The sequence below is a fragment of the Hyperolius riggenbachi genome, chromosome 1 (assembly GCF_040937935.1).
Source record: "Hyperolius riggenbachi isolate aHypRig1 chromosome 1, aHypRig1.pri, whole genome shotgun sequence".
Taxonomy (NCBI): domain Eukaryota; kingdom Metazoa; phylum Chordata; class Amphibia; order Anura; family Hyperoliidae; genus Hyperolius; species Hyperolius riggenbachi.
In genome coordinates this window covers 327253744-327274291 of record NC_090646.1, presented here as the reverse complement: position 1 = coordinate 327274291, position 20548 = coordinate 327253744, and the positions used below count along the sequence as shown (strand labels likewise).

General features: G+C 45.1%; 1 protein-coding gene across 1 annotated transcript in view; it reads left to right on the top strand.

Annotated features, from left to right (window-relative positions):
• The window catches only part of LOC137517504 (PDZK1-interacting protein 1-like), a 34963-nt gene extending 15186 nt beyond the window's left edge, over positions 1-19777 (top strand). The window contains exons 3-5 of the mRNA XM_068234515.1: positions 6658-6793; positions 13438-13473; positions 19554-19777. Of these exons, the coding sequence (XP_068090616.1) occupies positions 6658-6793; positions 13438-13473; positions 19554-19683 (302 nt within the window). The 3' untranslated portion in view covers positions 19684-19777. The remainder of the gene's footprint in view (positions 1-6657; positions 6794-13437; positions 13474-19553) is intronic.
• The last annotated feature ends 771 nt before the right edge of the window (positions 19778-20548 follow it).

The following is a 20548-nucleotide window of genomic DNA, read 5'->3' as shown; positions in this document are numbered from 1 at the left end:
AGTACACTTGAAATCCTTTAACGGGAATATGTTATGGAGGGCAAGTCTGCCATTCATTTAACTGTGTGGTCAACTCTCTTTGGTACTTTCTGCACCTTGGTGATCATGGGTAATGGCCGGGGAATCAGGGTTCGATTCCAGTCCAGAGTGGGAGCCTGAGAACCGGCTACCACCACCACACATCCAAGTAAGGACCCATTTGCTGTATAAGTAATGTACCTGCCCTGACCATGCTTTGCAGCCAGGCATCTGTGGTCAATGGACCCTTGACCCAACGCTGTGTGCCAGAGATGACACCACTTGCCTTTAACGAGAATCTGTTATGGAGGGCAAGTCTGCCATCCATTCACGTGAAAGGTATGCACTGACTCCCAGGTATAATACAATGTACAGTGACAGATGCAGTGAAAGGTATTCAGTGACTGCTGGTATAACAATGTGCAGTCACACAGGTGCAGTAAACAGGTATGCAGTGACTGGTATATAAAACTGCGTGCTGTCACACAGGTGCAGTGAACAGGTATGCATGGACTGGTATTACAAATGTGCAGCTGACACCCACACAGGTGCAGTGAAAAGGTAGGCATTGAATGTGCTGGGCCTGGCACAGTATAGCAATTAGCAAGGGCCAGCTGCAACAGACAGGGCTGTATATGCAAGTGTCAGTGGGCCACACAAAAAAAAAAAAACATAACAAGAACATTAGCTCTCAAAAGAGCTCTTTTGGTGGTGCTTTTTAGCAATAAGTATCAGCAAGGAGAAAGCTAACAAGCCTAGCAAGAGCCTAAGCTTTCCCTATGTCTCTGCAGCAACCTCTCCCTTCTCTCACTAATACAGCAGCAGACAGAGTGAGATCATGGCCGACGCTTTAACCAGATCACTGATGCATTTAGCCTGGGGTTACCGATGTCTGGAATACCCCCCTTGAGACTCCTGTGCCTTTAAAAAAAAATGCTGAAATCGCTGAAGCGGACAAGCTGGTAAATATACAGAGGATTGCTTCCTGCAGGGTCTGTGGGAAAAACTCAGCTCTTTCACTATTGTAAAGACTGCATGTGGACAGCTACATAAGGTATTTCACAGGTTGAAAAGTTTCTCACAGTCCCTAAACTTCAGGAGGGCTGCCTGCAGCTTGTGTGAGAGGCTGGCAGGGACAGGAGACACATTACAGGCAAGTAGCCTCTGTGTGATGTGGGACTGCAATACAGAGACACTCTCTGTTCTATCTCAGGCCGGGTTCACATTGGCACGCATCCGCTCCTGTGCTGCGTTCCGCTCCGTGAAGCAGAGTGGAGCAGAAGGATTGTGCAGGTCGGGAACGTCTGCTCCAATGAGCGGAACGCAGAGTGCGGAACTGAGCGGAACGTAGCAATGTGAACTTTCCCATCGGGAAAGCATTGCTTCCGCTGCTGCGTTCCACTCATTGGAGCAGAACGTAAGCTATTTTAGCCTAATGTGAACCAACACTTAGTCTCTCCACTCCTCCTCTCTCCCTCATTCACCCTTGTTTTCCCCCTTCCCCTAGTGCTGGCTGGATGTGTCCAGGCCAGGCCTGGACTGGCCATGGGGGAAGGGGGGCAATCTCCCCTCAGGCCACCTTTCATTCAGTGATTTAGGACTGGTCAGGTGCCTGGTGTATTCAGGTGTGTTGTTGTAAGGCAATGTGAAACACTAGGCTAGCTGATTAAGGGCTGGTTCAGACGGACGTTTGGAGGCGTCGCGTTCGTTGGCGTCGCGGCGGCAATGCGTTCGGGCTTTCAGCAGCGTTCGCATTGCGTTCGGATGCGGTCGCGTTTTTTCTTCCCCTAGGGGAACATTACTCGTCGCGGTTAACCGCCCCTGGAAGCAACATGTAGCTTCCAGGGGCTCCTTGAACGCCAGTAAAAATCGGGACCCGAACGCCGCGTTTGTGCAAACGCGCGTAAAAGCTTGGTACAAACCCTCCCATTCACTTGAATGGGAGCGTTTAACGCCAAGCCCCGAACGCTGGCAGTAAACGCTCTGCAAGCGTCCGTCTGAACCAGCCCTAAAGTGCAATTAGAGGACAGGTAAGCTGGTAAATATACACATCATGATGCAGAGTTGCCTGGAGGGTCCGTGGAAAAATATCTGTCTGGTCTCTCCCCTATGTTATAATGACTGCCAGGGGCGTAGCAATAGGGGGTGCAGAAGTAGCGATCGCATCGGGGCCCTCGGGCCAGAGGGGCCCTGAAAGGCCCTCCCTCAACTACAGTATTAGCTCTCTATTAGTCCTGTGCTCATAATAACCACTTCAATAGATGCTTTGAATAGTGGTAATCATTAGCAATCACTGTAGTTGCCATTGGCAGGTTTTGGTGTGCCGTATCAATTGTTATATATAGAGTGCTTGGGGGGCCCCACTGTAAAACTTGCATCGGGGCCCACAGCTCCTTAGTTACGCCACTGATGACTGCATGTGTGGATAAGATGTTAAACAAGTTGAAAAGTTTTTGACAGTCCCTAGACTCCAAGAGGGCTGTTGTCTGACTTGTGTGAGAGACTGACAAGGACAGGAGTACTATTACAGGCAAGTAGCCTCTGTGTGATGTGGGACTGCAATACAGATAAGCTCTCTGCTCCATCTCAGGCTATTCTCAATTTCTCTGCATTCCTCCTCTCTCTGGGCTAGTGCAAGCCAAAATCACAATAGCTATCGCTAGTAATTTGTGAGTGCGATTTTTGTGAAGCGATTTTCAGAGCGATTTTTGAATGAATTGCTCAAAAAAAAAATGCTACATGCAGTGTGTTTGTGATTTTTAAAAAATCACAACGCGGCTGTGAGAACACCGTAATAGAGTAACATTAGCCAAGCGCTTTTCAAATCACTGTCGATTTGAAAAACGCTCAGAAGCACTCTTGGTGTGCACCAGCCCTCCCTCATTCACCTTTGTTTTCCTATTCCCCTAATGCTGGGTGTCTGTGTCTTCTTGTCATACAGGAAAGCTAAGTAAAAGTGCAATCCTGGTGAGGCAAATTATTATTATTATTTAGTATTTATATAGCGCCACGATCTTCCGCAGTGAGGGATTAGTAGAGATGGTGGCGAAGGGGAGGACATAAGTAAGTGTGTGTGTGTGTGGGGGGGGGGGGGGGAGCAATGAGCTTTGGGGAATTAAAGTGGCCATACATCTGTTGACCTGACAGCCGATCAGCCAACCGTTTTGATATTATCAAAGCGGATACAAATTTTGGGTGGAAGTTGGTTGAATGTATCAATCTGAGATGTTGGGAAATCTCGGTTGTCAGGTGTGGTTGTCAGGTGCGATAATCACAGCATGCGATAACCATGAATGATAGACATGACATAAACCCCGGCCATTGTCCTTCAAAATGAATTATGTACCCCCCGGTGCCTGTACTTTACCTGTCACACTGTTCCTAGAGTGTTCTTTCTGTATTTCCGCATTGGCGCCCCACGTGACTACTGGCATATACGATGTGGGGTGCATGTGTGACATCATTTGGGCTGGGCCTGCCATGATAACGAGCCTCTAGTTTGTGTTTCCCTCAGGCCAAAAGGGCCCAGTCCTCCCCTGGTCCATGCTGCCATAAATTGCACCTTTGAGACAAAAAGTGTGTCTTCTGATATGAACATTAAATGTGGAGATATGTTTGCTTTCTATGCTGTGTTGTAATTAAAGCTAGGTGTTAAAAGGCCCTGCACTGCAAGGATTTGTTTGTCTATTCATTGCTGAATATACTATTTAGATGGCAGTTGGTATTGGTATTGCTTTAGGGCTCATTCACACTATGTGTGGTGAGTCATGACAGACAGCACCATATATAATGCCTGCAATGCAGGTAGCATGAAAGTCTATAGACTTTCATGTTACCATTCACACTACAGTTTGCGTTCCCGTGTGCTGCGTCGTAACTTAGCCGGGAACATCATAGCACTGTCATGCATTTTTTTTTATAGAATGGAAGATGCCGACCTATGCAATTTAGCACATTGCAACGCATGTATGAAATTGCGTTCATGCATGCGTTGTCTAGTGTGAATGAGCCCTTTGTATCACTTTGAAAGTTTTGTAAAAACTGGGTACTAGCTGTTCCTTCTACAGAGGAACAGGTCTTTTGGTGCCAAATTCTTTTGTCCCTTTTCAAGCCTTGGAACTGATGTACTGATCTATATACTGACAATATACAGTATGTACCCTTCTACTGGAATTGGTTTGTGAGACTTGAAATTTGTTTCTATCCTCTGAAGTGATAAGTAGCTTATTTACAGGTGCTAATGTTGTTATTATTATTTAGTATTTATATAGCGCCGACATCTTCCGCAGATGCATATATCCCTGCATCATATGGCTATCGCTTGCGCTATGTGACACTATAAAGTGTCACACTCAGAAGTGAATATGCAATTCACTTTTTCACCTGAGTTTTCTCCTAGGTGATATTTTCAAAAGTTGTCATAAAATGCTATTTAAACCACCAGCAAACAACAAAATGCTCAAAATAATTTTGATAGTACCTCTTCACTGACTTTTTGGTACTTTTTCAGTTGTAAAATGCTGAAAATTTAGTTTATAGAGAAGGTGAAAATTATCTCCTAGGAGATAACTTAGGTGAAAAAATTAATTGCATATGAGCCTATGGGCCATATCCTATTCAAGGTGATAAGTAGCTTGCAGATGCCAATAAAATGGCTCAGACAGCGGACCAATGGGGAGCCCAGGCTGCAGATTCAAAGATGCTTTGCCCGGGCTCCTTCTATGCGGACAGTAATTTCGTGACGGATTTTGCGGCGAGAGGCGGCGGGTGATCGGCGGTGGTACGTATGACAGGGGAGCCTTTGCAGAGCTGCGTGGGGGCTTCTAAACTGTGCGGCGACCCGACGGGGAGCTCTGGGGGTCTCCTTATTAAAGGAGACCCCCAGATGCTGCGGCGACGACGTGCGCAAGCTAGTTTAGACCTGCTTTTTGCAGGTCTAAGCTAACGCTCATGTCTGCCAAGAAGCATCGTGTCACGATCTGCATCTGCTGGTAACATCATGAACTCTATGGATGGACTTCCTATGTCTCACCAGCAGATGTCACCAATCTCTTCAGGGATTGTGCAGCCTGAACTGCTCTCTGCCCACCAGCAGAGGTCTCTATTTCCAGAAACATTTCTGTTAGACTGCTAATGAAGGCAGGGATGGGATCACATGGACATTGTCACCTGACCTCCCAACACACTATTTAACCAGCTTCAGCAGACCAGTTCAGTGCTAGTTCTTCAAGCCTGTTTCCTGGACCTGATCCCCGAGTTCTAGCCTTCCCTGCTTCGCTCTTGTTTCCTGCCGTGTATGACCTTTTTGCTATTTCCTCGACTAATCTTTTGCCTAAGCGATTATATCTCTGTATGATTTCCTGGTTTGACTCTGCTTGTATGACTATCCGTTGCCTGTCGATATCTGCTTTAGTCGCCTTGTGTATGTATATATTGTATATAGTTTATGTGTATATATATATTAACCAGGTTCCAGGGTTTAGTGTGCACACTAGTGATATATGCTTAAGGCTGCCTTGCATATTCACTATATGCAAGGAGCACTTAGTGTATATATATCCCTGACTATTACTAGTCCTGTGTATGGTTTCCTTTTTTGCAGGAGTCTTGGTCTATGGTGTATTTCCACATTAGTGACTAACCTGCAATTCCTATGCACTGCATGTGATGTTTTATGTTACCAGTGCAGAGGTATCGTAACACATCGCTTCCCGGACATGATAAGGGTAATTGGATTCCGTGGTAAGAACTCGCTGGGCGATTATATCGCCCAAGCGAGTTCTTTTCCGCCTGGGGGGGTCTAAAGTTTAATTAGATTAGGCGATGCCCCTATCGCCTAAGTTAAGAACTCGCCAGTGCTTAGCGCTGGCAAATTCAGCAATAGAATATGGCCCTATGTGGCATATTCCACTGAATTGTCCAAACTAAGTCTATCTCCTCTCTCGGGGAGTTTTTCCAGTGCTGTCCCCTGTTCAGATTTTCTGCTACTAAAAGCCCTCAGAAACACTCGTGTCCTTGAGTACTTCCAAAGCTAGGCAGCTCCATAATACGCCAGCGCACTTTTGTGCATGGACAGTATGGAGCCGCCTGTCTTTGGAAGCACTTGAGGACATAAGTGCTTCTGGACCTTTCAGGAATGCCACCTTTAAAAATCCAGTGTTTTCCCCTGTAGATGTAGCCCCCATTACCCTGTATAGGTAGCCAGAGGAGCCTCCAGTATTAGACAGATGCAGCCCCCTCAACATAGATGCAGCCCCCAGTATAAGATACCCTGAAGTACAGGTAGCCAGAGCGCCCCTACTCCCAGTGTAGGTAACCAGAGAGCCCCCCTTCACGTAGGTAGTCAGGGAGTCCACGCTCTAGGTAGCCAGATAGCCCCCGTTTAGGTCACCAGAGAGTCCCCCCCCCCCCTTTAGGTAGCCAGAGAGCCTCTGTTTGGGTACCCAGGCAGCCACAGGTGGGAGGGTGCTTGCAGAGCGTGCAGCAGAAGCTGTTATTCACCTCCCGGGATTCCTTCCTCCTTCCTAGTTCTAGGTGTTCTGTATCATTACAATATAACATACCAAAGAAAATAAGAAATTGTCACTACATCAGGGTTTCAGAAAATACTAATAAATATTTGTCCCACTTTTCTTCTAGATAAACAACGAGCGTCATCTACATCAAGTTCTAAATCACTTGAGCCATGGCTCTTGGGTCTGACTGCCATGGTGGTTTTCCTGTTCATTGTGTTTATCTTGATGATAATAAACAGAGTGTGGTGTAAGAAGAAAAAGTAAGGATTACATTATATGTTATATGTAACAGAAAATTGGAGAATACACACAAGGGTGGTCTGGTGTCTAGGATCCCAAAAGATCCGGGGCAACTTGGGGCATCAACAAATTTAATAAAGCAGCATTTCCCCTGCAAAGAAAACACACACACACACACACACACACACACACACACACACACACACACACACACACACACACACACACACACACACACACACACACACACACACACACACACACACACACACACACACACACACACACACACACACACACACACACACACACACACACACACACACACACACACACACACACACACTACACACACACTCTGCTCATACACACACACACACACACACACACTACACACACACTCTGCTCATACACACACACACACACACACACACACGCAGCTTTTCTCCATGATGTGGTGGTCTCACATCACGGATGTGCAGACAATACATCTGCATAAACTGTATTATGCTATCATGTCAATATGAACAAAATCTAAGGCATGCTATGAAGAATTAAGGCAGTTCTGAAAGCAAAAAAAGGTCCAACTAGCAAGACATAACTAATAAAACAAACACTACCCCAAATATAAAATGCAGAAACTGCTACCCCAGATGGCAAATGCAGAAATACCTCAAATGTCAAATACAGACACCGTTATCGCACATGTGAAATGCATATATTACTCAGCATTTATAAGACACAGCAAATGTTACATCAGACATAAATGCATGTCGTCGCCCCCCCCCCCCCCACACACACACACACATGAAACATGGGTGAGGCCATGGACCAGAATGTGGGCGTGGTCACGGGTGGAGACAAATTTACATGAACCTAGCAATGGTGGGACATTAGATTAGGACAGTGGTGGCGAACCTTTTGGAGGCCGAGTGCCCAAACTGCAACCCAAAAGTCACTTATCTATCGCAAAGTGGCAACAGCAATTTAAACTAAATGCTGTACAAACGTTTTAACTCATACATGAACATTATGGAAAATCCAAGTTGAAAATAAACTGTGAAGATAAACAATTTCATCCATCCTACTACTGAAAAATGTATTCATTTTTGTAGAACCTCCCAGTGTTATTTTCTGTTTTGAAAAGCTAAAAAAAAATTAGGTTTAATGCTATTGTCTCATATGATAATGATTCAGCTTTTCCCATAGTCTCGCAGTTAGCAATCATGTGACCCCCAACAAGACAAATTCAGCAATCATGAGGCCCCTATCAAGACAAATTCAGCAATCATGAGGCCTCCAACAAGACAAATTCAGCAATCATGAGGCCCCCAACATGACAAATTCAGCAATCGTGAGGCCCCCAACAAGACAAATTCAGCAATCATGAGGCCCCCAACAAATCATGAGGCCCCCAACAAGACAAATTCAGCAATTTTGAGGCCCCCAACAAATCATGAGGCCCCCAACAAGACAAATTCAGCAATAATGAGGCCCCCAACAAGACAAATTCAGCAGTCATGAGGCACATAAATAGACAGCATTTCACATAAATAGGCAGAATGCCACCTTAATATGGTAGACACCTCTCGCCTGGCTTCTGAATTCTCCTCTACTGGCTGCTGTGCCTGGCAATACTGTTTTTGGGTGGATTGGGGATGATGTGTGGGCTGAAAGGCCTGGCGGTGATGCTGGGGCCTGGCTGGCAGTGATGCTGTGGCTGGGTTGGCTGGTGTTGATGCTATGGCCGATGCTGTGGCTGGGTTGGCTTGCGGTGATGCTGTGACCTGGCTGGCGGTAATGCTGGGCTGTGCTTGGCTGTTTGAAGTAAATTCTGGCCTGACTGGTGGTGATGCTGTGGCCTTTTTGACAGTGATTCTGGGCTGGCTGGCCTGGATAGTTTAGGTAGTGACAGGTGCCCCCTAGTTAAGGTAGCGCCAGGAGTCCCCAGTTTAGGTAGTGACAGTAGCACCCCAGTTCAGGCAGTGACAGGAGCCCCCCAGCTCATTTAGTGACAGGAGCCCCCCAGTGTATGTAGTGACAGGTGCCCCCCAGTCCAGGTAGTGACAGGAACCCCCCAGTGTATGTAGTGACCGAAGCCCCCAGATTAGGTAGAGACAGGAGACCACAGTTTAGGTAGTGAGTGACAGGGACCCCCAGGTTAGGTAGTGAGTGACAGGGATCCCCAGGTTAGGTAGTGAGTGACAGGGACCCCCCAGGTTAGGTAGTGAGTGACAGGGACCCCCAGATTAGGTAGTGATCGAAAGGCACCCCCCATGTTAGGAAGTGAGTGACAGACGCCCCCCAGGTTAGGTAGTGAAAGGTGCCCCCTAGTTAAGGTAGCGCCAGGAGTCCCTCAGTTTAGGTAGTGAGTGACAGGGACCCCGAGGTTAGATAGTGAGTGACAGGCACCCCCCAGGTTAGGTAGTGAGTGACAGGGACCCCCCAGGTTAGGTAGTGAATGACAGGCGCCCCCCAGGTTAGGTAGTGAGTGACAGGGAACCCCAGGTTAGGTAGTGAGTGACAGGCGCCCCCCAGGTTAGGTAGTGACAGGGACCCCCAGTTAGGTAGTGACAGGTGCCCCCCTTACCTTAACAGCCAGCGTCAGACCCGGCCAGGGGCGTAACTAGGAATAGGCGCCCCCCTGCGCATCCCCCCGATATGGACAAAACAACAGGCAGAGGCAGACCCAGAGGCAGGCCACCCGGCAGGTCTATTCGAGGTCGTGCTGACGTGATTTCGTGCGCCCTAGACCAAAGTACAGTGCTCAGGAGAAGGCACGTCCCATCAACTCCCAAGATTGTCAGGACATGGTTGACTATTTAACACAAAACGCCTCATATTCCGCAGCCACCAATGCTACTCCAAGTACCACATCTGCTACATTTGACACTTCGCAGGAGTTATTTGGTGGGGAATTCACTGATTCACAGCCATTATTGTTACAACAAGATGAAGGTGCTAAGCAAGTTACAGCACCTCATATGTCTGAGTTAGGTGACACTATGGACGTAAGGTGTGAGGAGGAGGATGATGAAGTACCTGCTGTTGGTGCAGTTTATGAGGTGTCTGAGGCAAGCGAAGCTGGGGAGGATGATTATGATAATATGGATGCCACGTGGGTTCCTAAGAGACAAGATGACCAAGGGGACAGTTCAGAGGGGGAGTCAGAGATGAGTAGGAGGAGACGAGTTCCTGAAAGAAACAGGGGGAGCTCGTCATCAGAAACAGCTGGTGGCAGTGTCCGGCGCCATGTATCGCCACCTATGGACAGCCAGCCAACATGCCCTTCAACGGCAGCTGCTGACGCCACCATAGTGCCCACACCCCAGGGGGCTCAGCGGTGTGGACAATTTTTTGTGTGTATTCCAAAGATCAGAGCAATGCCATCTGTACTCTCTGCCACCAAAAATTGAGCCGTGGAAAGGCCAACACCCACGTAGAGACAACTGCCTTACGAAGGCACATGGAGAAAAGGCACAAACTGCAATGGGAAGACCGCCTGAGCAAAAGCAGCACAAAAAAGCAAAGCCACCCTCCTTCTCCTCTTCCTACTTCAGGTGCATGATCTTCAGCTGCTTTCTCCCTTGCACCTTCACAATCACAGCCAACCTCCTCCACTCCACCTCTCACCTTGAGCGGCTCCTGCTCCTCTGCGCACAGCAGCAGCCAGGTGTCCGTGAGGGAAATCTTTGAGCGGAAGAAGCCAATGTCTGCCAGTCACCCCCTTGCCCGGCGTCTGACAGCTTACTTGGTGGAACTGTTATCCCGCCAGCTGTTACCATACCAGCTGGTGGACTCTGATGCCTTCCGAAAATTTGTGGCATTGGGACACCGCAGTGGAAGATACCAGGCCACAATTATTTCTCAAAAAAGGTGATACCCAAACTGTACCGTGAAGTAGAAAAGCAAGTGGTGTCATCTCTGGCACACAGCGTTGGGTCAAGGGTCCATCTGACCATGGATGCCTGGTCTGCCAAGCACAATCAGGGCAAGTACATTACTTACACAGCCCATTGGGTCAACCTGGTGACCGATGGCAAGCAGGGAGAACGCAGCTGTGCAGCGGACCTAGTTGTGACACCTCCACGGCTTGCAGGCCGTGGAGACACAAATGGCAAGCAGGCAGAACGCAGCTGTGCAGTGGACCTAGTTGTGACACCTCCACGGCTTGCAGGCAGGCCTGCTGCCACCTCATCTCCTTCTCCTCCTACTCCTCCTGCTACATCCTCTTTGCAGTCGTTCGTCTCCTCCTTGGCTGAGTGGCAGTGCTACTCTACTGGTGCTGCAATCTCCTCTCCAGCTACACAGCCCCAGCTCCCCAGGGCCTATGCTGCATGCCAAGTATGACGGTGTCACGCCATCTTAGACATGTCTTTCCTCAAAGCGGAGAGTCACACTGAAGCAGCTCTCATGGCTGCTCTGAACAAACAGGTGGATCAGTGGCTGACCCCGCACCAACTGGAGATCGGCAACGTGGTGTGTGACAACGGCAGCAATCTCATTTCGGCTTTGAATTTGGGAAAGTTGACACATGTACCCTGCATGGCACATGTGCTCAATCTCGTAATCCAGAGATTTGTGTGTAATTACCCAGGCTTACAGGACGTTAAGCAGGCCAGAAAGTTGTGTGGCCATTTCAGGCAGTCTTACACGGCCATGGCACGCTTGGCCGATATTCAGCGGAGAAACAACTTGCCGGTGAGGCACTTGATTTGCGATAGCCCGACTCACTGGAATTCGACCCTCCTGATGTTCGACCACCTGCTACAACAGGAGAAAGCCATCACCCAGTATCTCTACAACTACAGTAGAAGGACATGCTCTGGGGAGATGGGGATGTTCTGGCTGAAGAACTGGACACTCATGCGAAATGCCTGCAGGCTCATGCGACCGTTCACGTCATCCCCCCCTAATATGGACAGAACAACAGGCAGAGGCAGAGCCAGAGGCAGGCCACTCGGCAGGTCTGTTCAAGGTCATGCTGTCGTGATTTCATGCTGCCCTCGACCAAAGTACAGTGTTCAAAAGAAGGCATGTGCCATCAACCCCAAATATTGTCAGGACGTAGTTGACTATTTAACACAGAACACCTCATCTTCCACAGCTTCGGCACGGAAGCGTGACATATCTTCCTCCTCCTGCTCTGATTCTGGCACCCCACTTAACACTCAGTCAGCAGCCATCACCAAAGTGTCATCATCCCAGGGCTGAGCGGTGTGGAAATTTTTTTTTGTGTCTGCCTCAGATGAGAGCGATGCCATCTGTACTCTCTGCCACAGAAAATTGAGCCGTAGAAAGACCAAGACCCGCATAGGGACAACTGCCTTACGAAGGCACATGATGAGAAAGCACAAACTGCAATGGGATGACCACCTGAGGAAAAGCAGCACACAAAAGCAAAGCCACACACTGCAGTGGAAGATACCAGGCTATCACCTTGTTCAAAAAAGGTGATACCCAAACTGTACCGTGATGTTGAAAGGCAAGTGGTGTCATCTCTGGCACACAGCGTTGGGCCAGGGGTCCATATGACCACGGATGCCAGGTCTGCAAAGCATGGTCAGGCCTGCTTGAAGACTAAGTCAGTCCCCACACACAGCATCTCTGTCTGCACGCCGTGTGACTGCCTGCCCCAAGACTGACTAAGTCAGTCCCCACACAGCATCTCTGCCTGCAGGCCGCTTGACTGCCTTCTCTGCCACCACCAACAGAGTCCAGGACTCCAGGTGGATTCCTGAATTTTCAAGGCAGCTGCTAGCAGCGGCCACTAACAAAAAGAATAATAATTTTTTTCTGGTGCGTGTACATGCCTGCCTAATTTTTCTGGCTGCACTGCGGCTGCAACAACAAAACAAAAGGCATGTACATGTACCTTGCCGCGGTGAAGGGGGTTTATCAGAATGAAGCAATGACCTATATGAGTGTGTTGGGGGGCACACCAAAGAAAATAAGGTCGTTGCTTCATTGTAGACAGACGAAATTCGATCAGCTGGACAGTCATTGTTGTTCTGTCATTGAGCTACCTCAGCCCGACCATATGAGCTTGAAAACCGCCATTGCTTGCACTCTCGACATGGTGCGCACCAGTCCAGCATGACCATCACTACACAAACAGCTGTTTGCGGTGCGTTACACAGTGAGTTTAGTCTGTCAGTGTGAAGCAGTACACAAATTACGCCACCTGATTGATATATATATATATATATATATATATATATATATATATATATATATATATACACGCAAGATGTTTTCAAGCACTTTATGCCTCCAATTTAGCAATGCAATGTGATTTCTGCTCTTAAAACCCTGCTCTGCGTCAAATCCGTAATTTTCCCCGGGGCTTTTGGCGTGTCTCCCACTCCACCATGCCCCCCTCCATCCCTTGAAACATCTTTTCCATCACTTTTGTGGCCAGAAACAGTGTTTGTATTTTTCAAAGTTCATCTGCCCATTGAAGTCTATTTCGGTTCTCGAAGTTCACTGGTTCGCGAACTTTTGCGGAACTTCACGTTCGAGGTTTGCGAACCTAAAATCGGAGTTTCGAGACATCTCTAGTTACTTTAAGTATCTTTGTTGTGAAAATATACGTCCCATGCTTAGTGAAGTCATATATTTTCTGAGTCTCAAATACAACAAAACTCTGCTTTATATTTTCTAGGAATGAGTATGAAGAGGACTACAGTAACAAACAAAGGTACAGTATTACTATATTTATTGTGTTTTGTATACTATTGCAATGCTTTAATTACCGTACTACTGAATTATCTTTTGCTCTTTATTAAGAACAGTATTTTTATGTCTTTTTAATGGTGCATACAACATCATGGCAAAAACACAGCTTGTATCCCTTGGAATGAAAAAAAGAGATATAAAATATACATTGCTTAAAGCGGAATATAACCCTGCATTTCAACTTTGCTTTAAAACATTATTTACAGTATATTATATGCAACCAGCATTTTTTTTTTTTTACTAGACCAGCATTGGAAGGGTTACACAGGGCTTTAAAGTCCCTAGAGATTTCTGCAGACCCATCCGAACTTCAGTTAGATACTTTTTGTTTACAAATATGTATCTTTTAAGTGTTTATTGTGACTCATCTCTCTCACTGAGAAGGAGCTTGGAGGACAGCCAAAGAGTGTGTAACTGTTTATCAATAGATACATCTAACTAAATAGAATGTAACTATCTGAATGTCTGCACGGAACTTAAAACCTCTGTGTTTAACCCTTCCAATGCTGGTCTAGTAAAAAAAATATGCTTTTTGCATATAATATGCTGTAAATAATGTTTTAGAGCAAAGTTGAAATGCAGGGTTATATTCCGCTTTAAGTTAACATATCAACAAATTAAGCCTAACGAGGTAAAAAAAAAAAGAACAACACAACACAAAAATAAAGAAGTGGTAACAATATTCTCTCCTCATCATCTTAATCAAAATAATATAAGATGTTGTAACAATTTTAATAAATAATAAAGGATCTGAAAACAATTGGAGGTTTATCAGTGGGCTTGCACAGGTAAATTGATTACTGCCAAAAAATCTATCCCATGTATGACCACCTTACCCTCCCTGGTGGTAATTCTGAGTGTGGCCCAGCATTAATCAAAAGTAGCAAAAGTGGTAACCCTGAGCCACACTCAGAGATACCAATGAGAGAATGCCACAGGGTGGTGAACAACTGAAACCTCCAGGAACTGGCCCCAAGCCACCCATGTTCATTCTCTCCTCCTAGATGTTCCGTCTCGATGGTGCGAGCGCCATCTGTCACGTGCTGATGTACTTGCACCATAGATATGGAGCACCTAGGAGGAGAGTATGAAAACCGGTCGCATGCATCTGCCAGATCCTGGAGAGGTGAGTTGTTGCACATGCATGTGGACGGGTACGCCCTCTCTGGCTATATATACTGTGGTAAGAAGGGGGGGGGGGCATTCACTGGATACTTATACGGAGTGGCACTCACTGGCCTCCAATACGGAGGGCACTTTATGACTACCTATACTTTTATTGGTAAACAATATACCACTTCACATTAAAAAAAAAGAAAAAAAACCCTAACATAATCAAACCACCAAGGTGGTTAAGAGTCATGGGTCATAACACTTTCATCAATGAGGATAATTTTTATTTCAGGTCAAAAATAGGGCTAAAAATCATAGTTTTCATTTTTTTTTTCCCCTTGCCTTTTCGTTTGGAAAATGGGGAAGAAGACAGTACAGATATAGTTACAGTTACATATACAGACATCCATCGAGTGCAAGAAAATCAAGTACAACACCAGCCTGCTCCCTCACATATCCCTGTTGATCCAGAGGAAGGCGAAAACCCTTACAAGGCATGGTCCAATTAGCCCCAAAAGGGAAAAAATTCCTTCCAGACTCCAGATGGCAATCAGATACTGTAAAATCCCTAGACCAACACCACTGGGCATTACCTAGTAGTAGCATATAAGAGCTTATTTTCTTGTTCGCATTAGAGATCACCAATGAGGCACTATTTTTTGTGAGTTGATGAAAATTTGGTTGCAAATTGTATGTAAACTGGAACTGGACCAATTGGCTGCACTGCATTAGACTATTTTCAATCAGAATACAAACAAGTTCTATGTCACAAGCTTTATGTGATTCTGCAATATTGGCCTAGATTTTGAAGGATCATTTGGGGTTGCACCTGCATCAAGAACTTTGTGGACATGAAAACACAAATTCACAGCAGATGTAGTACTGCATTTGCAGAGTTTAACCACTTGAGGACCACAGTCTTTTCGCCCCTTAAAGAGACTCTGTAACAAATTTTTCAGCCTTAGTTCTTCTACCCTATAAGTTCCTATGCCTGTTCTAATCTGCTCTGGCTTACTGCAGTCTTTCCTAACTGCACTGCACTGTCTCTGTAATAAATCAATGTATCTTTCCTCTGTCCTGTTTGTCGGGCTAAAGCTTGATTGTGTGGAATGTGCAGGGCTGCTTGTGATTGGTAGAAGCGATACACACCCTCTGCAGGCCCCCTGCATACTCTGAATGACTCATACACTATGCTTAGCTGAGCCTATTAGAAGCTGGTTAGTTTGTTTGTAAACACTGCCTAAAACTGTTAATTACAAGCCAGGATTGCAGCAGAGAGTGGCAGAAACAGCACAGAGGGGCACAGGAGAAAATAATGAATAGAATGGTATGCTTTTTATTGTAAGAATATTAGAGTACAGATTCTCTTTAAGGACCAGAGCCTTTTTCTCCATTCAGACCACTGCAGCTTTCACGGTTTATTGCTCGCTCATACAACCTACCACCTAAATGAATTTTACCTCCTTTTCTTGTCACTAATACAGCTTTCTTTCGGTGCTATTTGATTGCCGCTGCAAGTTTTACTTTTTATTATATTCATCAAAAAAGACATGAATTTTGTCAAAAAAATGACTTTTTTAACTTTCTGTGCTGACATTTTTCAAATAAAGTAAAATTTCCTATACATTTGAGCGCGAAAGTTATTCTGCTACATGTCTTTGATAAAAAAAAAACCCATTCAGTGTATATTTATTGGTTTGGGTAAAAGTTATAGCGTTTACAAACTATGGTGCCAAAAGTGAATTTTCCCATTTTTCAAGCATCTCTGACTTTCTGCGCACCTATCAGGTTTCATGAGGGGCTAAAATTCCAGGATAGTACAAATACCCCCCAAATGACCCCATTTTGGAAAGAAGACATCACAAAGTATTCAGTGAGAGGCATGGTGAGTTCATAGAAGATTTTATTTTTTTGTCACAAGTTAGCGGAAAATGACACTTTGTGACAAAAAAAAAAAAGTTTCCATTTCTTCTAACTTGCGACAAAAAAAAATGAAATCTGCCACGGACTCACTATGCTCCTCTCTGAATACCTTGAAGTGTCTACTTTCCAAAATGGGGTAATTTGTGGGGTGTGTTCACTGTCCTGGCATTTTGGGGGGTGCCTAATTGTAAGCACCCCTGTAAAGCCTAAAGATGCTCATTGGACTTTGGGCCCCTTAGCGCAGTTAGGCTGCAAAAAAGTGCCACACATGTGGTATTGCCGTACTCAGGAGAAGTAGTATAATGTGTTTTGGGGTGTATTTTTACACATACCCAGCATGGGTATGTATAAAAATACACCCCAAAACACATTATACTACTTCTTCTGAGTACGGCGATACCACATGTGTGACACTTTTTTAGTAAATGTAAACAAAGGAGACATACTAGGAGACATACTCCAAAAGCTTTATGGAGATGAAGATTTCATTTTTCAGCATGACCTGGCACCTGCTCACAGTGCCAAAACCACTGGTAAATGGTTTACTGACCATGGTATTACTGTGCTCAATTGACCTGCCAACTCTCCTGACCTGAACCCCATAGAGAATCTGTGGGATATTGTGAAGACTAGGTTGAGAGACGCAAGACCCAACACTCTGGATGAGCTTAAGGCCGCTATCGAAGCATCCTGGGCCTCCATAACACCTGAGCAGTGCCACAGGCTGATTGCCTCCATGCCACGCCGTATTGAAGCAGTCATTTCTGCAAAAGGATTCCCGACCAAGTATTGAGTGCATAACTGAACATAATTATTTGAAGGTTGACTTTTTTTGTTTTAAAAACACTTTTCTTTTATTGGTCGGATGAAATATGCTAATTTTTTGAGATAGGAATGTTGGGTTTTCATAAGCTGTATGCCAAAATCATCAATATTAAAAAAATAAAACTTCAGTTGTGTGTATTTGAATCTAAAATATATGAAAGTCTAATGTTTCTCAGTACATTACAGAAAATAATGAACTTTATCACAATATGCTAATTTTTTGAGAAGATCCTGTATATAGCACTGGCATCTTCCACAACACTTCACACAGTATATATTTTTTATCACTAACTGTCCCTCAGAGGGGCTCAGAATCTAATATTCAAGTGTTTGTTTTTCCAAAAATAGAAAACCCACTGTGCACTGTCATTTTATAATGCTTCTTTATTGTGGGCTCATCACAATGTACAGTACATGGGGTATATGTACAAAAGGATGGTAAACTTAACATGAGCAGACAGCAGGGGGATGGATAACTGGCCTCCGGGGTTCAGCTACTATGTAGCTGAACTCAGAATATCAGCAATCATGTGGAGCAGTGGTGAATTAGCAACACCTGTTAACTGGCTGTTATATGGTTGAAATGTAGACATCATGTGATTAATAGGCACAGGGGTACGACTGTAGACATCATGTGATTAATAGGCACAGGGGTACGACTATCAGATAGCACCAAATTGGCTTTGGCGTGGCGCTTGGCTATACTGGTTATTATTATGTGTTGGTGAAGGGATAGTGTCAGGTGTAGGTTGGAGGTTAGTAGGTGGGGGGTTGAGATAGTAGAATATTGCTGATCTTACATTACGGATATTCCAACTAATGGCAAGGCTAGTGCCGAAATTAACAGGCACTCTTATTAAATGTACTCTGAAAAAGGTTTACGACTGGGTTCACATTGAAAGTGAAAATGGTAATTTATCGGATTGAAAGCCAATGTGCAGTGGCGTAGCTAAGGAGCTGTGGGCCCCGGTGCAAGTTTTACATGGGGCCCCCCCAAGCACTCTATACATAACAATTGACTTGGCGCACCAAAACCTGCCAAAGACAACCACAGAGTCAGAGTTGCAAGAAGGAGATGGGGAACAGTGTTTTAAGGATTACTACTATTCAAAGCATCTATAAAAGTGATTATTACCAGCACAGGACCAACAGAGAGCTAATACTGTGATGAAGGGTGGACCCTTCGGGGCCCCTCTGGCCCAAGGGCCCCGATGCGGTCGCTACCTCTGCACCCCCTATTGCTACGCCCCTGCCAATGTGTTAACAGATACCGTGCTAAGCATAGTATCTATTCTGACATATCCATTGCCAATAGATCCATTGCTTCAATTCTGGTGAGCAGAGTGCAGGGAACAACAGCTAGGGCCCCTTTCTACTACATCCAGATTCACATTTCCCTGCATGCGAGCTGCACGAGGAAACGCCTATCTTTGTAGTGGCTTGCTGTCCAGGTGCAAATCTGGACGGCATGCAGCCGAATCCCTTAAAGCGGACCTGAACTCATAAGTCCTCTCTGCTCTAAAAGATACACCACAGCATAATAACCTTTAAACAAAAATCATTTCTTTGTTCCAGCTGATACAAATCTTAAAATAAATCTGCACTGTTTATTCTTCCTGATTCATGGAAGCAGACATATTGTTAACCTCCTGCTCCTGTGCTTTCAAGTGGGCTTATCTGCCATCTCTGCCTATGGCAGTCATGTGACACAGGGGAGAGATCAGCTTACAACTTGTGATTACACACAAATAAGGGGGAATAAGACAGGCTAAACTCTCTAAATACATACAGGGTGCATTTCTCTCTGTTTTCCTTCTGTCCTGTGCAAGAGTTCAGGTCCACTTTAACTATGCATGGCATGGCTAGCGATTCAGGCTGAGGCTACACAGCAAACAACAGCCACGGACAAATTGGAGATGGCTGCGGCTCCCATTGGAAATACAGTAAGCCCTTACTGAAAGCAAATAGTAACATACTTTGGCTACTGGTAAATAGTTTACTTAGGAAACATTTCTTCAATAAATAGATGAGCAAAACGAATTTTATAATTTCACCAAACGCACTGAGCATTTTGGTTGTATTGTGTGTGGTCACCTTAAGCTAAGGGAAAAATGCAGGTTGCCTGCATGTGTATAATTTTTAGTCACCTTATTTCTTTCTGTTTTTATTTAATAAATGAAGAGTTGACATGAATGTTTACACCAATGATGGACTGGAGGCAGAACCAGCCTACGAAGAGATGACAGAGAAGCCCCAGAACAAGGCCAAGTGGGAAAATGAAAATGAGGAACAGAAAATCACTGAAATGTGATGCGGGCCAATAGCATTGAAGTAAAACAGACACATGTGTTGCTCACAAACAATTTCCTTTCCTGTTATCATAATCTTGCCTTTCCTGTAACAAAGTTGGCTGAGTACTAAATAATTTAGTACATAGATTTGTACTTCTGAATTGCTCAATACATTGTACTTTACAGTTCAATAAATAGGTACATTAAAGAAGAACTCTCACCATTTTGTTAGCTTTGGATTAAAAGCGAAGGCTTGCAACCTCTGTCAGATTTGTTTCAATGTCTATGGCCCACTAGAGAGACTAATTTTACTCTCTGTGTGTGCAGATCTCTCCATTTTAGACAGACAACAATCCATTGCCAATTAACATATCTGTTTGGTTTTGGGTAGTGGGTGGAAACCTTAGCACCCAGAGGAAACCCACACAGACACAAGAAATACATACAAACTCTGTGCTGATAGAGCTCTGGCTGGGGTTTGGACTGGGGACCCAGCACTGCAAGGCAAGAGTGCTATCCACTATGCCACTGTAACACAGACAGTAAAAAAAAACACCAACATGGTGTGCCCTATATGATGTATTGACTCCCAGCATGTTTCTGTTGTCCTGGCTGTCTAAGCTCCCATTAAATAGAATTTGGATAAGTATTAATAAAAAAGGATCTTCTCATTAAATTTATAAAACATCAGCAAAGGAGGCCTTGCCCTCCCTCACTTTCAAATATATTATTACAGTATGCGGCCCAACTCATGTATGTTTACTGTTGGCTTCATAATATAAGAGACAATGCCTCTATGGACGCTGAAGCGGATATGGCATACTCAATTAAACCTTATGCAATATCATTTCTAAGGGAGAAATATTTAGTAATAATGGCATTAAT